This window comes from Pteropus vampyrus, unplaced genomic scaffold, assembly GCF_000151845.1.
Source record: "Pteropus vampyrus isolate Shadow unplaced genomic scaffold, Pvam_2.0 Scaffold1000000276, whole genome shotgun sequence".
In the NCBI taxonomy this organism is placed as follows: domain Eukaryota; kingdom Metazoa; phylum Chordata; class Mammalia; order Chiroptera; family Pteropodidae; genus Pteropus; species Pteropus vampyrus.
Window position 1 is genome coordinate 1 of NW_011914678.1, and position 16,434 is coordinate 16,434.

At 47.4% G+C, this 16,434-nt stretch overlaps 1 protein-coding gene across 1 annotated transcript; it reads right to left on the reverse strand.

Moving 5' to 3' along the window:
• Positions 1 to 7,009: 7,009 nt before the first annotated feature.
• On the reverse strand, positions 7,010 to 12,630 carry LOC105311120 (double homeobox protein 4-like). Its single transcript, XM_011387147.1, has 5 exons — positions 12,516 to 12,630; positions 11,329 to 11,483; positions 9,606 to 9,720; positions 9,062 to 9,216; positions 7,010 to 7,747 (listed from the first exon to the last, which is right to left on the reverse strand). The coding sequence occupies exons 1-5, from the start codon at positions 12,628 to 12,630 to the stop codon at positions 7,010 to 7,012; spliced, it is 1,278 nt and encodes a 425-aa protein (XP_011385449.1).
• Positions 12,631 to 16,434: the final 3,804 nt, after the last annotated feature.

The window sequence follows — 16,434 nt, forward strand, 5'->3', positions numbered from 1 at the left end:
TTATTACAATGCAACTGACCACATTCCCACCACAGGCATTACAACCCCGTAACTTAAGTTCTGCTTTTTCACACAGCATCCCAATGCCCCCCACTCCGTTCCCATCTGGCAAGGCTTAGTTAGATTTCTGTATCTGCGAGTATGTTTCTGCTTGGTTCATTATTTGGTTCTTTAGAGTCTACACGTTAATGAGACGGGCTTGGAACTTGGGCTTACATCACCATTTCAGTCTATGTCTGAGAAAGTAGGCAGAAATGCTGTGGGCTACTTTCACAGATCTACTTCTGGAAAATAAGGGTAGGGATTGGAAATGCAAAACCAAGATCGGCACCCTGGTTCCTAATAGAAAATAGAGGCTGGAGACAAGGTCCTAGGTTTCCTGATTAGACTCAATTTACATGAGTACAGGCTTGTCCTTTGGGTAAAGTTCTCCTATCTACTAGTTTTCAGAGAGGACGGGCTTAGTGCTTTGGGCCTCAGACACCCTTCTACTTTTTGTTAAGTAAAGATAAGCCTTGTACCTTGGGAACCTGTCACCAATCCATATCCTCACAATGGAGGATGATGCAGTGCTCCATTTTTCATGTCTAATGCATGTCACTGAGAAAATTCACATCGACACTGAGAAGTCATTAGTCTACTTGGACCATAACGTGGATGAGACAGCCTACTCACTGTCCTCCAATTGAAAGTCATGTCCTCATAACAAGTCTCATTTGCGGTCAGTCTATGATGTTTACTTCACCTCTAGTTTTGTCTGTTTGTCAGGAAAACTGCCTTATGTTTGTAGGAGAAGCAGTCACACATTGGCGGTATTGATAATTAAGCCTGAGTGTGCTATGAGGCAGAGAATGGATAGCAGTTGATCATAGCTGCCATATTTCTCTACGTAGAAAAAATGCTGAGTAATTGGGTGGGCACCACTTGATGGCGGAAAGAACGGCTAACTCAGAATTTCTCTATACCAAACCCAGACTACAGATTCTGAGAGGTACTGACTTAACCACGAAAAAAAAGGAAACTGAGATATTGACATTGAGGCTCTCCCATCAACTTGTTCTGAAAAGGCTTATTTTAGCTTAGCAGAGAAAAGTGAGGTGGAAGTCTCCTGGAATTGCCATACCAAGCATTAGGGAATCTCGTGATACTCACGAGGCTTCCCTGAGGGATTCACATGACAGTTAAGAGACAGGCCTGAGGGCATCACAGCAAGTCACGTGATAGTGGATTGATGGTGCAGCCCTCACTTTTGAGTTACGCTTCTCAATTTTTTTGGTAAAATTGAGATAACCACTGAGAAAATGATAGCGTCTGTGGAACATAGCACATGATGGCCCTTCAATCGAAAGATCGTGTCTGAATGAGAAGGTTCTCTTGAGGATGGCGGCATAGGTTAACAGACCACTGTTGTTAGAGAACTGGCCTTTGGTTTCATCTGTAGTCAGGCAACCTGCTTGAAGGCAATGGAAGCTGTTGTCGAACATTAACTGCATTGACATTTGGAGGCTGAGTCTGCTTGATGAAGCTACTATTGAGCGTTGTAAACTGTCAGCGCCATTTTGTTGTACTATAGCAAAATGCTGAGTCATTGTGAGTCGAAGCTTTAACTGTTATGTTGGGAGATCCACGCTATTCTTGAAGGTGAACCTTAGGCTGCTAATGTCGAGAAGAAATTGCTTCAAGGCTGATGACTCAATGCTGAAATAGTGAAAATAAGAGCTTCTGAGATGTGTTTTGGAAACACTTGTTTGAGGATACGGGAAGAGGAGGATGGTGGAAATCACCGGAAAAATAGTAATCATCAGGGCATTACAGGGAGGTCAAGTGAATACCTGGAGGGATTCACGAGGGGATCAAGAAAGCACCTGCAGGAATCTGGTGTCTACCAAGTGACTAGTCTTGTCGCTGTGGCTGTAGGTTTTCACCTTATGTCTTACATCGAATCAGGCTTCATTTTTGAAATGTTTTGCTTTCGAGCGTACTCTGTAAATGAGACCGCCGTCCACACAATTTACCCGAGTTCCAGCAGAGGAATGGGTCCTGGGCCATGGACTTCCATCGACATTTTTTCCTACCAGGAAGGTCTTGTTACTGTGTGCCACATCTCCTATCTAAAGATTTATTAAGTAAATTTAGGCTAGATTCTGTATTTCCTGTCTGCACTCTACTTCTTGTAAATAAAAGCAATGCTTGGCAGTGTTTCCAGGCTCTTCATTTGAGTAAGTTACAAAAACACTTCAGGCTTTGATCCAGGTGTCTTAGTGCCCAAAGTATGTTCTATCACCAGAGGAAAGGCTTGATACTGTAAGGTATGGTCACCTTTCAATAATTGTATAAAAGGAAAAATGGTGATGTGGAACCAGTTTGTGCTGAATGTACTGTTACGATTATACAGATTTGTGTATTCGGCCCAATTACTATCATGTATACTTTAAAGAGAGGACACTCTGTGCCGAGTCCTTCATTTTCCTTTTTCTAGGAGAGAACAGCTTGATTCTGTAGGCCAACGTGTTCACTATAATTTCAGGAAGCAGAAGCCAGTCTGGATGTTTGTTGGCCTAGGTCTACAAATTGGATATTGTTACCAATTGGATGATCTTGATGCTGTGGCCCTGTGTTAAAATACTTCCTTTATTGGTACAGGCTTGGTTCAGGTTTCTACAGCATCTGTTTTATTTTTTCTTCCAAAAATAAGGCTTCTACGTTAAGCCAGTTCTCCAGGTAACATTTGATCACAGAAAACAGGCGTGGAATTGGGGCTTACGCCACCATTTCAGTGTAACTCGGAGAAAGTAGGAAGAGATGCTGTAGGCTAATTTCTCAGATGTACTGTCCGGAAATAGAGATAGGGATTGGAAATGCAAAACCAAGGTCATCACCCAGTTTTCTAACAGGAAAAAGAAGCAGAAATAAGGTTCAAAGTATCTGGATAAGACTCAAATTACATGAAGACAGGTTTGCCCTTTGGATTAAGTTCGCGAATCTACTTGTTTTCATAGAGGATAGGCTGATGCTTTGGGTCACACTCTCTCTTCTACTTTTTGTTAGGAAAAGACAGGCCTTGTGCTTTGGTCCCGAATAACCAATCCATACGTCACAAGGAAAGATAATGCAGTGATATGCTTTGCCGCGTCAAAAGCATATCACTGAGAAAATTCACATTAACATTGAAAAGTCATTGGTCTACCTGGAGCAGAAGTTGGCCAAGACAGCCTCCTATCTGTCTTCCAATTGAAATTCGTGCCCACATTATAAATCTAATTTGAATCTATGGTATATGCCGGAAGTCACTGATCTTTAATTCTATTTACTTTCACTGTCATGAAAACTGCCTATGTCAGTAGAGGCAGATGACGCAAATTGGCTGCGTTCATAATTGAGCCCGAGTATGCTGTGAGGCAGCGAATGGATAGCGGTGGAAACCATAGCTGCCAGATTGCTTTATAGTAGGATAAATGTTGAGTTATTGTGAGGATACCTCTTCATTACAAAAAGAACCGGTGCTTAGAAATTTCTCTATTTCAAACCTCACACTACAAATTCTGAGAGGGACTGGCTCAACCACCAAGGAAATACAATTGAGATATTCAAACTGAGGCTGTTCCATCAACATGTTCTGAATAGGCTTATTTTAGCCTAGTAGAGGAAAGTGAAGTGGAAGTCGCCTGGAAATCTCGTACCAAGAGCTAGGGATTCTCGCGATACTCACGAGGCTTTTCTGCGGGATTCATGTGACCGTCAAGAGACAGGCCTGAGGGCATCAGAGGGAATCACATGATAGTCAGATGATGGTGTGACACTCCCTTTTGAGTTACCCTTCTCCATTCCTTGGTAAACTTGAGATAACCACTGAGGAAATGATAGCATCTGTGTAACTTAGCTACCTAATGGCCCTTCAATCGAAAGGTCATGTCTGCATGAGAATGTTTGCTTGACGACGGCGTTATAGGCTAACAGACAATTGTTGTTAGACATTTGGCCTTAGGTTTCACCTGTCAGGCAACCTGATTGAAGGTAATGGAAGCTGCGGTCGAACATTAACTGCATTGATGTTTGGAGGCTGATTCAACTTGACGTAGCTACTTCAGGGCCGTGTAAAAAGCAGGCGTCATTTTGCTGTACTATTGTAAAAATGCTGAGTCATTGTGAGTATAACCTTTAACAGTCTGGTAGGAGATCCCCGCTATTTTCGAAAGTGTACCTTCGGCTACTTCTGTCAAGAAGAAATTGCTTAAGGCCAAAGACTCATTGCTGAAATATTGAAACTAAGAGTTTATGAGACATGTTTTGAAAACGATCGTTTGATGATAAGAGAAGAAGAAGAATGTGTAAATCACCTAAAAATCTCGTGTTGTCTTCAGGGTACTACAGGGAGGTCAAGTGAATACCCAGAGGGATTTACCAGGGGATCAAGGAAGAACCTGCAGCAATCAGGTGTCGACCAGGTGATTTGTCTTATGGCTGTGGCTGTAGGTTTTCCCCTTACCTCTTACAACGTATTAGGCTTCAGTTTTTGAAACGTTTTACCCTCGAGCATACCCTGTCAATGAGACTGGCATGGTGTTGTGTATTCAAACATTCATACCACTTACCTGAGTTCGAGCATAGGACTGGGTCGTGGGCCATGGACTTCCATCGACGATTTTTCCTACCAAAAATGTCTTGTGACCGTGTGCCACGTCCTCTAAAGATCCGTTACAGATCCCCACCTCATTCCCATCTGGCGAGGCTCGATTGGATTTCTGTATCTGTGTGTTCCTGTTTGGTTCATTCATTTGCTCCTTTAGAGTCTAACCGTTAGTGAGATTACACGGTGACTGTCTTTTTCTGTCTGAACTATTTCATTTAGCATAATACCCTCAAAGAGAGGTTACTTCTCACTTACCAAAATGGATATCGTCAAAAAGTTAACACACAACAAGTGTTGGTGTGGATATGGAGAAAAGGGAACTTTAACTTGCTGTCGATGGAACTGCAATTTGGTGCAGCCACCATGGAAAGAAAGTACGGGGGTTCCTCACACACACACAAAAAGGAAGCCACCTCATGACCCAATCTTTCCAGTTATGAGTATTAACTGAGATCACCAAAACACCAATTCGAAAAGAAATATGCACTCCTCAGTACACGGCAGCGTTATTTACAGTAGCCACCTAAGTGCTCATCCGTACACGACTGGGTAATGAAATTGTGGGACGTGTATAATGGGATATGCCTCCACTCGGCTTTAAAGGAAAGTGAAATCTTATAACGTGCGCCATACCGCATGGACACAACGGGTGTGATGTTAAGGAAAATAAGTCAGAATTATCTCTTAACACTTTCACACTCTGTGGAAACAAGTGTTAGAACCACGGGCATGTATTCAATGGGTCCACAAACTCTTCTCCTGAAGCATACTAGGACATGAACTTGCATAATAATAAAATATCCAGGGAAAGGGACGATGGCATTACTGACATTTGACTTAGCTTTCTACTTTTTAATTTTTGCTATTTTCTATAGGTCAGTTGTGTCTGTTCCCATCGTAGGAGGTATATGTTTCTCTGTGTGAGTGTTAGTGCCTCTGTGTGTGCGTTTCTCTTTGGGGTGTGTGTATGTGTGTGTTCATGAAACAACAAAGAGGGTCTAGAGAAAAACCCAATTGTGAAAGTAATAGAAAAAAAAAAGAGAGATAGACCGATGGAGAGGGGGAGAGGTCTTTTTCTCAGAGGCTGGAGTCGGCACAAGGAGTTGATATGACCATTGCTGCGTACGATCTAGGAGCACAGATCGTGTCTGGATAGACCCGGCCCTCACGTATCAAACACATACTCTGCCGGAAACCTTGCATGTCACCCAGAAACAATTTTAAGGTTGTTGACTGCGGGAGGTCCCAGAGATAGCAATTAGGGGGGTCTGTAGATAGGGGCTGGAGACTGGGCTTGGGTACCCTGATGTTCTTCGCTCAGGGTCGTGGCAAAGCGGGGCGTGGCAAACCTCTGAACAATTGCAAGAGGGACCAGGAAGAAGGCGAGGCCACCAAATGACAACCCAGAAGCCGCAATGAGTTTTCAAATATCTTTTTATTCTACCAATTTTATTCTACTTAAAATTCCAAAAGGCATTTTTCCAAGGCACAGCTAAAAGGAAGGGAGGAGACACAGATGAAGTTGGGCAACCAGCAGTGTCAGACAGGACCTTCCCTCTCTTCCCAAAACCCATTTGAACAATTATGGGTAGCTATTCATGGACACACATACCAACACGCTAGAATGCTGGAAGGTACGAGACCCATACTAGTCTCCGAATGATGGCTTTGAGCCGGTCGATGACCATCACCCTCCTGAAGCTGTATGCCTTCAATGATCCGAGGCAAAATCACATGTACGCATCCCATGGGATTATGGACTTAACCTCACAATCCACCATTCACGAGCAGAGACCTGTGAGATGTGTCATTGTCTGTTCCCACCCTTACAGCTTGAGTCAAACCTCACCGTCTTAGATTGACACGCCCAAGACCGGTAACATCCCTACACCTTGTAGGTGTACCCACCTATTCGCGGGATTGTCTTTCCAATGCCAGAAAACATACACTAGGGAAACAGTTGCTGACGGCCCATTCTCTGGGCGCGGTTTCTGCCACCAGTCCTGGGTAACCCAGACAGACCTGTTGGTGGCCGTGGCAGAGAGCAGGTCAGGATCCTCATGGCAAATTATCGCATTAGTCAAGCTTTGGGGAGGGCACCTGCGCTCTGGTGCCAACGGTGCCTCTGGAGGTACTGTGGGTCTTAGCCACTGTCACGGAGGCTATCAAATGCCACCAGCAAGAAAGAGAGGAAACACCTCTAAGGCTTTGCAGAGGCGGCTGCGCCTTCCAGCCATGGTCCTGCTCTAGGACATGATGAGTGTTTCCGCATCTCGCTCCTCGCGGTCACGCTGGATCTCTCCCCGCTGGAAGGCAGGACGAAGTCAAGGTTGGGAGAAGGACACCACTACACTCCTAAAGCTGAGCCCCGAGTCACCTTTACAGCATGTCGAGCAGAGCCTGATATTCTTCCTCAGTGAGGGGTGATTCCAGAAATCCTTCAGGCTCCTCTTCCTGGGGATATCCACTGAGCAAAGCTTTCCCCTGGTCCTGAAGCTCGGGGGTCGAGAGGAGTTCGTCTAAGAGCTCCAGAGAATCGTCAGGAAAGGGGCTAGCATGTGCAGGCTGCAGAACTGACCCTTCCCACATCTCTGCTCTGGCCGCGACCACCTTTGACCCTTGTACGCACCTCTGCATAGGGCCATCTGACAAAGGCGGAGCAGCCATGCCTGTGCTTCCGCTGTGCCCCTGGCTCTGGATTCGGTGTGGGGGCCACAGAGGACTGTGAGTAAATGAGAGACACTCTCCCAGAGCCAGTCCTGCTGACAAGTGATTCGCAGGTATCCGAGAAGGATGAGAGTGCTCTCTTCCCCACACAGCCTGCATGTCCTGGGCCACTGTGTCCCTCAGTGACCGGACCGCACAGCCACCCGAGGGAACCCCGGGAACAAGGACAGCAGAGGCGAGAGGCGGAGCTGCCGCCACAGCAAATGTCTGGATGTCGTCTACAGGATCAATGGGAGGACAATGAGGAGAGCTGTTGAGTGCAGCCGGGGAGCAGCTTGGGACCGGCGGAGGAGGCTGCGAAGGCTCGTGGTCAACGCCTACTGCCAGGGCATTCAGGGGCCCATGCGTGCTCTGCCCAGGATGCCGAGCTCTTCGATTCTGAAACCAGACCTAGGACAAGAAGAGGGAGACATAAACACCAAGAGAAGTGAGTCCAGCTCTAATGCCCCTGATCTGCCAGGCCGAGAGAAATGCCGGCTGAGCCTCAGCCCTGGGGAATTCAATTCGTAGCCTTAATCTGATACTCTTGAAAAAGAAGCAACTCAAGGGCAACTGTGGATACGTGGCGAGAGTGGATCCCACACCGATTGGCTACAATGACGGCCCTCCATGCTCCACATGCTGCCTCCTCCATTCCTTGCCCACTTCTTTCCTGGCAGCTGATGCCTTAATGCCACCGCAGCATCCGTTTTACGGAGCGTGGTTAGAGGACGCCTCCACGCCTCTATCCTGAATCCCTCAGGTCCTCAGGCGTGCCTGCATGCCAACCAGATTCTTTCCTGTCAGCGGGTGGCCGTCAGGCCGACCTAAGAACAATCAACTTCTGTGACTAAGGTGTCCTTTCTCACTCGGAGATGTCAGGAGACACATTCCTTCCATCCACGTGTGCACTCGGTATGCCTAAAAGCCTGCTCTCCGAGGATGGTTGAGAAACAGGCAGTCAGCGAGTCCAGTTGAAAAACATCTGGATATGATATTGGCCTGCTACCTGAACTCTCCTGATCAGGATGCGACTGTGCTCCGTCTAAGGAGACCACAGAAAACACAGGGCCTGGGCTTCCCGTGGAAACAATGTTTCCATTCTCAGATCCCAAAGAGTCTTGGAAAGACTGTGCCTCCGTGTACGTATCAACTTGCATGGAAATGCACACATCCCGGGTCAAAATTTCTAGAGCTACTGGGAACAACCATTCTCAACTAGGGCTGGTGGTGTGTCCACCTCCGACCCAGGATCAGGCCAACGACCTGAGTTGATGAGGTCCTCCGGGGTGGGGTGTGGTGAGCAGTGGCTCAGGAACAGTTTCTGTTTTAGGATCAGGTCACTGGGGCCCTGGGTGAAGGCAAGCATGGGACCACAGCCAGGACACTGTCCTCACTCATAAGAAAGAGACGTCTGGGCTACAAAGACAGCATTGCTGAACTCCAGAAGCCCTCCCTGACTGACAGACTCTCCTCGAACTTTGCCATTTCCTAACTTTTCTCCTGATGCTGTTTCTACAGGCCTGTGTGCCGCCCCCAATCTGATGTGGAAATGCTTCATTCAGGCACACTCTCTTCTATACGGCCGGGCTTTCCAGGCTACCCACACTGTCTCCTGGAGGATCGGGAGGATAACACCAAAGAGCCCACTTCCGTGCAACATCCTCTCAGGGGTCAATGAACCGATGACATGAGGCCTTTCGTGTGCCCGCACTGACAACGTACCTGAATTCTGCATTCTGGAATGCCCGTTCGTCGAGCCAGGTCTTCCCTGGTCACGATGCTGGGGAATCTGTTCTTTTCAAAAGCTTGAATGAGCACACAGCGTTGCGATGGCGATATGGGTGTCCGCTTTCTCCTGGCTTCTTTGGCGATGCATACTAGACGGAAAAAGAAAAAGAAAAAAGAGGGATTAGGAGACAAGGCACAGTCAATGCAAAAACAGTTATTGGAGTGCATGTGTGTCTGCGTGCGTGTGAGTACTTGCTCTCTGATAGGACTCATCGACTAATTCCAGTTAACTCTTGGATGAAACCCTCGAGTTGGTGAAAAATAAGTCTCTGCACATTCTGGCGCATTCAGGCCCAGAAGGATCTAAGCCTTTTTGCCAGTCAAGGTGTCCCTCTCAGGAGGACGAGCAGGGTCAGATGTGAATAGCATGGTCCCCATCCTAAGCAATGGAGGCAGAACTTTTGGCAGCAAACAAAAGAGACATTCTCATCTCAAAAAGGCCCTCTTGGGGCACGCATTTTGAAAGCCGTGTCCTCACCTGGAGCCCCACTTGGAGGCTGCTCCTCTGAGTGGCACTGCCTTTCCTTTAGGGAAGCTGTGGACCGCAATCGGCTCTGCTTCAAATGCCTTCTTCTCTGGTTCTGAAACCAAACCTAGGTGGAAAAGGAAGACTCACTCATCATGCCATATTTGCCCCAGTGGTCCTGAATATCGACTAAAGTGAGTAAAACTAAAGAAACCGACCAACACGCATGCACACACACACACACACACACACACACACACACACACACACGCGCGTGCGCGCGCGCGCGCAGGAAATCCAAGTAAAGAAATCCCGAAACCGGCTGTCTGCTCCCAGTGGGAATAGCTATCCTCCAAAGGTGCACTGGTTTGCAAAAGACAAAGCGTTTACCTCCAGATGAGAGCACCAAAGCTGACCGAGCACAGCATCTGCAATGAAGAACCAAGTCATCATTTCTTCCTCGGTGATCTCCCTGGGACCCATACGCAATAGCCCTGACAATGTTGTGGAAACAGTGTTGCTGGCTCTCCATGGCAGAGGGATCTCGCTGTCATGCCCTCTCCTTCCAGCTCCCTCTGTCTTCCAACTCTCACGATTTTGCTCCCTGTGTCTGTACCTCTGACTCTGAAAGTATCTGTGCCGTTGCGTCCATCTGTCTTTCCCTCAGACCCCGTCCCTATGTCTCTAGCTCGGTTTCTGCCTCTCTATCCCCGTCCTCTCCTGTGCTCTCTCTTCCTCCTCATGCCTCCCCTCGAAGGGGGTCAAGGCCTGGTATTGTGTGGTTATCGCTTCCTCGCCTCTACGAGGTCCACACAGGTGAAGCTGTTTTCTGACACACAGCGCACTGGGCGGAGTCCCTGAGGAAACGGCACTGAAACAGGAGGACCCAAATGGCCCACTCGTGCTGCCGGGGAAGTCCTCATGTCCAGGAACCTCTTACTGAATTCATTCCAAAGCCCCTCCTAGCTGCAGAGGATCGACTGTAACCAATACCGACCTTTCAAAGGTTAGTCTCTCTCCTAAGCAACGGACCACTGTGTGTCATTCCCTATTAGTGGGGACGGAAGGGCGGTCTACTTTTACATCGGTCTTGAGCATTTGCTGTGGTCAGTTTGATACCTCCAAACAAAATGTGTCTAGGGAAAGACTTCTGATACCTATTGAACTGTTCCAAGGCCCCAGGCACTCGATCTTTGACCTCCGTTTCATTACTGACTTACTTGGAAACTAATCAGAGGGTTGGGCTTCAGAACAAAAAATGACTGGGAGGCCAGGCATAGAAGGCAAGAGCCACGGCACAGCCACCCCAATCCATCCTGGTCTCGTGGGCCATCCACCAAAGCACTGATTCCCTTGGGCCACCTACATCTACCTGCTTCTAAGGAATGCACGTTCATTACAAGAACTGGAGGAAAGTCTGTCTCAAATGACCAGGAGGGATGTATTAGGGGGCAGAAATACATCTTCTCCCCTGAAATTGAATTCCCTGCAGCCCGTGGCTTATTGGAAACTATCACACGGGCGGCGGGGCACTCCTGAGCTGAGAACGTTCTCCTTCTACATGGCATTCTCATTATAATTTTGTGTTCTTTCCTTCTCCACACGTCATGACAGAAGAAGGCAAATACGTCTTCTAGCACACTAGCTGAACCTATGGAGTGACTTCCAACTACTTGGCCCAGATTCTGTCTACAAATTGACCCTGAGACAACATAAACAAGAAACTCCAGCCTACCTGGATTCTGGATTCTGGTAAGCCAATTTCTTGGGCCAGTTGTGTTCTGGTAGTTATACCGGGGTAGGGGTTCTGTTGAAACAATGTGTACAGAGCCTCCTTCTGATGGGGCTTCAGAACAATTCTCCTTCTGCGAGATCCTCGAGGGAATGTGCCTATCGGAGAGAATGAAGATGGGTGAGGCCAGTTTCCATATCAACACTGTCAGGTGGGGGTGGTACTAGCCCTGTCCTTCATCTCATGCCTGTGAAAAATGTGAATTCTAAGCACTGCTTTACATGGGTAACCGAGAAACACACCAGAAATTGCCCTGAGAAAAGAAAGTTACTTCCGCCTTTTAGAAGGGACGATCGTCACGCACGAAGAATCTGCAAAATGGTAAGCAAACCAATAGGCGAGCCAAAAGTTACAGTAAAGGGGATATGATTGAAATTGAAAAGAAACCATCGAACATTTTAAGGAAGTTTTTTTTTTTTTGATTGGATGGAAGTATGTATAAAATTTTATGAATTAAGTATACAACATTAACAATCCACGAACTATTTTCTACCGGTTGTATTTTAACCATAACATGTTCGGTAGAAGAGATGATGATGGGAAACGTGGCTAACCCTCTAGTTTTTTTATTTTTCTTTTTGCTTTCAAGGAGACAATGTCCACGACTCTCTCAATTTCCTTCCTTAGGAAACATAGCCCTGCAAGATGTAGCCCTCCAGTCATGACGGCATTTTATATTTTCTTTCAATCTGGAAAACGTCATGACGTTTGGATGATTTACCCACGGTGCTGAAATTTAATGGGAACTTACCGGTCGATGCGCCGGTCGTAGCCATGTCTGGAGTCTGCTGGATACCTCAGAAGCCTGGGGCCATCTGAACAGTACCGGGAAAGACAGGCTTTATATAGAACGAAGATACCCCACCCCTAATTTTTAAATAGCTTCCTAGGGCAGCCCTTCATTAAATATTTATGGCCCGGAAAGGACGGCATGCAGCGCGTGAAAACTGAATGATGAGGTTGAGTGTGTTTGCCACCAAGTATTTATTTAACAAGCTTTGTAATTTTCCCTTCAGCACGACTGGTTTTGGGGGCCTCGTAGTTTGCATGTGCAGAATTCTCTGGCCTCCTGTAATGTTCAAGGACCAATATTTGTTCCAGATGGTGGAGGGCCATGTTACTTTACGCACATGGAGAGCAGCATGCTGCTTGTTTTCTCTGCCTATTTCCATCTTCATTCCGGGGGATGCTGTCGATTACATCCTCAAAGGCTTCCCTTTCTCCTGAGGCCAGGACAGGATACATTCAAAGCCATCGGTGAATTATGTGAAGGTTGGTGGTGGGGGGAGTCACAGGAGAAATATGTGAAGGTACTGCTTGGTCCTGACTCCCTCGGGACTTTCCAGATGTGATCCAGAGCGTACCCCACACTCACACGATGGCCAGCTCCCAAAGTGAGAGGCAGCCCTCTCCAGACGCCTAGTGGCCTGGCTTATTAATGAAGGACACTTACTTCTAAGACTCATCTTCGTGGTCCAGAAAAAGCCATCGTCTCCCGCCCCTGCCCTCCGGAATCTTCCAATTTGATACGAGGCCCTTCACCACATTCCGTTCCACTTTCCATCCACACAGGCGCACCACAATATTGTGTCCTGGAGCATTCTCTGGCATGGGAACAAAGGGGAGACATGCACATTCCGCAGAGGGGAGAGAAGGTGATGGGAAGGGTATTGCCCAGGTCCAACTGTAGGTTCCGCCAGCTGTCCGGGACTCCAGATAACCACCAGATAACACCACTGGCCTGTCTACAAGGAATCCCGGGAGGATGGCAGCTGCTCTCATTCAAATGCAAATGATGCTGAAGCAATCCCATAGGACAGATGGCCAAAGGTGAAAATGAGACGCATCCGGCATCCCTTCAACAGATTCCGAAAGGAAGACAGAGTGCCTCTAGCTTGCATCGTCATTTCCTGACTGCTATGGCCAGCAAAAGACCAGAAGTAGATAAATTCAGAATGAAAAAAATAATACTAACAACACTGCTTGAAAGCATGAGCATGAGAAGGACAACTCAAGAATCGGAGGGAGTCCCCCATCATCGAAGGTAGAACTTTCTTTTCGCAGGCAAGGAAGACAACAATTGAACCAACTACTTACTCGCATGGGGGATCACTGTTGTGTTTAAATGGAATATTGGGGTGGAAAAATCTTACCTAAAAATAATTTTAATAACAAGAAGGACCAGGAGCTTTCAGAAACAAAAGTAAAACCCCAGACCAAACAGAACGACAGCATAGCTATCCCTCCAGTATGATTTCACCACCAGAGGCTGGGAAACGCAACTTAACTTCGTGTACTCGGTTGAAGACAATGAAACCTATGGGGCATCCCGTGGGACGAGATGAACTAGGTGCAGTACCCAGGGCCATGAATGTCGGTACAGAAAAGTCAGGTGTGAGCGTGTTTGCACACGGGACTCTGTATGTCGGGGCTTTCCAGCAAAGAAACATCATTCTTTTGATAAAGAGTACTACCCTCTGGGACCACGGGAACGCTCCCTGCTGAGAGGTGACTCCTCTTCCGGAGTCAGGCTGGGGCTTGTTTGAGAGGGGCCTGATGGGAAGAGCTGCTGCCAGGAGAGGTGCACCACACAGAACAGGAAGGGCGTGTGGGGCAGCATGCCACTATCACTGCCAAGGGTGTAGGGAAAAGCTGACAATCCCTACACGTGGATCTGAAGCCGAGTCCCAATTTGTGCTCCTGGGGCCGAGTGGACATTTCTGGTTCTGTGTTTCGGGTTCGGTTTCTGGGTTAGGATTTTGTTTCCTTTCTCCCGTGTGCACCGAAGGTGGTCACCGGAGCCGCCGGTGAATGGATGATACCGGACGCGAGGAAGCTTGTCAGTCCCCCGAGGAGGGGAAAGAAAACCTGGTGTCAGTCTCTGGGGGGGCAGCCCTTGTGGTGTGAGGGCCGTGTTGGTGTCCTGCTGGACTTCAGGATGGTCCCTCTGGAGGGTCGTGGATTACTCGGTCCCTTGAAGTCCCTTGGGAATCGGGCTCATTTGTGTCACCTCCGGGCACTCTCTGACATGTCTCGCCCGCTGAAACGTGGGCACCTGAGGGCAAAGGCTGCTAGACAGCGGTAGGAGAGGGCTATGGTGTGACTCTGCAGCCGGGAGCTGAGAACTGGCAGGGATCTTTGACTGCATGCATCACTCCGATGGCGTGGGCTCTGGCGCTCAGACCTAGGCCCGGGGGCTCTCCGCAGAGGCCAGGTGCGAGTGCCATTTGCAGCCAAGGAAGTACTACCAACCAGGGAAGTGAGGCCTCTGGTCATCCTTCCACCGCCTGTACTTCTCTGCTGACAAAAGCAACAGGCTCCCCACGGCTGACATCGGCAATGCAGACGGCCCTTTTTCCTTGAGGCCATCTCAGCCATATACTCGTTTCTTCAGCTCAATCCTGCCACGCTTGCCCTTCTATAATTTCTGTCCACCACAAGTATAGGTAGGAGTGAACAGAAAGAAAAGCAAAGAAAAAAAAGAGAGAGAGAGAGAGAGAGAGAGAGAGAGAGAGAGAGAGAGAGAGAGAGAGAAGGGCCCAAGTGTGAAGATTTTAGGATTCTATGTATTTACAGAGGTGTCCTCACATTGGACAAGGTGTGTGAAATGAGGATGGAGCTAGAGCTAAAGCTAATTGTGTATGTGAATTTCATGGGGAAACACGAGAATTCCTAATTTATTTTGATTATTTTTAATTTTGCAGTTACAGTTGGCTCTCGTTATTAGTGTCGAAGAGTTTAAGGAGCAGAACCTACTGGTAAGACATTTGTTTCCTTTACAAAGTGATCTCGCGGATCAGACTGGTAGCCGCCTGGCACTGTACTTAGTTATTACAATGCAACTGACCACATTCCCACCACAGGCATTACAACCCCGTAACTTAAGTTCTGCTTTTTCACACAGCATCCCAATGCCCCCCACTCCGTTCCCATCTGGCAAGGCTTAGTTAGATTTCTGTATCTGCGAGTATGTTTCTGCTTGGTTCATTATTTGGTTCTTTAGAGTCTACATGTTAATGAGACGGGCTTGGAACTTGGGCTTACATCACCATTTCAGTCTATGTCTGAGAAAGTAGGCAGAAATGCTGTGGGCTACTTTCACAGATCTACTTCTGGAAAATAAGGGTAGGGATTGGAAATGCAAAACCAAGATCGGCACCCTGGTTCCTAATAGAAAATAGAGGCTGGAGACAAGGTCCTAGGTTTCCTGATTAGACTCAATTTACATGAGTACAGGCTTGTCCTTTGGGTAAAGTTCTCCTATCTACTAGTTTTCAGAGAGGACGGGCTTAGTGCTTTGGGCCTCAGACTCCCTTCTACTTTTTGTTAAGTAAAGATAAGCCTTGTACCTTGGGAACCTGTCACCAATCCATATCCTCACAATGGAGGATGATGCAGTGCTCCATTTTTCATGTCTAATGCATGTCACTGAGAAAATTCACATCGACACTGAGAAGTCATTAGTCTACTTGGAGCATAACGTGGATGAGACAGCCTACTCACTGTCCTCCAATTGAAAGTCATGTCCTCATTACAAGTCTCATTTGGAGTCATCAATATGCGGTCAGTCTATGATGTTTACTTCACCTCTAGTTTTGTCTGTTTGTCAGGAAAACTGCCTTATGTTTGTAGGAGAAGCAGTCGCACATTGGCGGTATTGATAATTAAGCCTGAGTGTGCTATGAGGCAGAGAATGGATAGCAGTTGATCATAGCTGCCATATTTCTCTACGTAGAAAAAATGCTGAGTAATTGGGTGGGCACCACTTGATGGCGGAAAGAACGGCTAACTCAGAATTTCTCTATACCAAACCCAGACTACAGATTCTGAGAGGTACTGACTTAACCACGAAAAAAAAGGAAACTGAGATATTGACATTGAGGCTCTCCCATCAACTTGTTCTGAAAAGGCTTATTTTAGCTTAGCAGAGAAAAGTGAGGTGGAAGTCTCCTGGAATTGCCATACCAAGCATTAGGGACTCTCGTGATACTCACGAGGCTTCCCTGAGGGATTCACATGACAGTTAAGAGACAGGCCTGAGGGCATCAC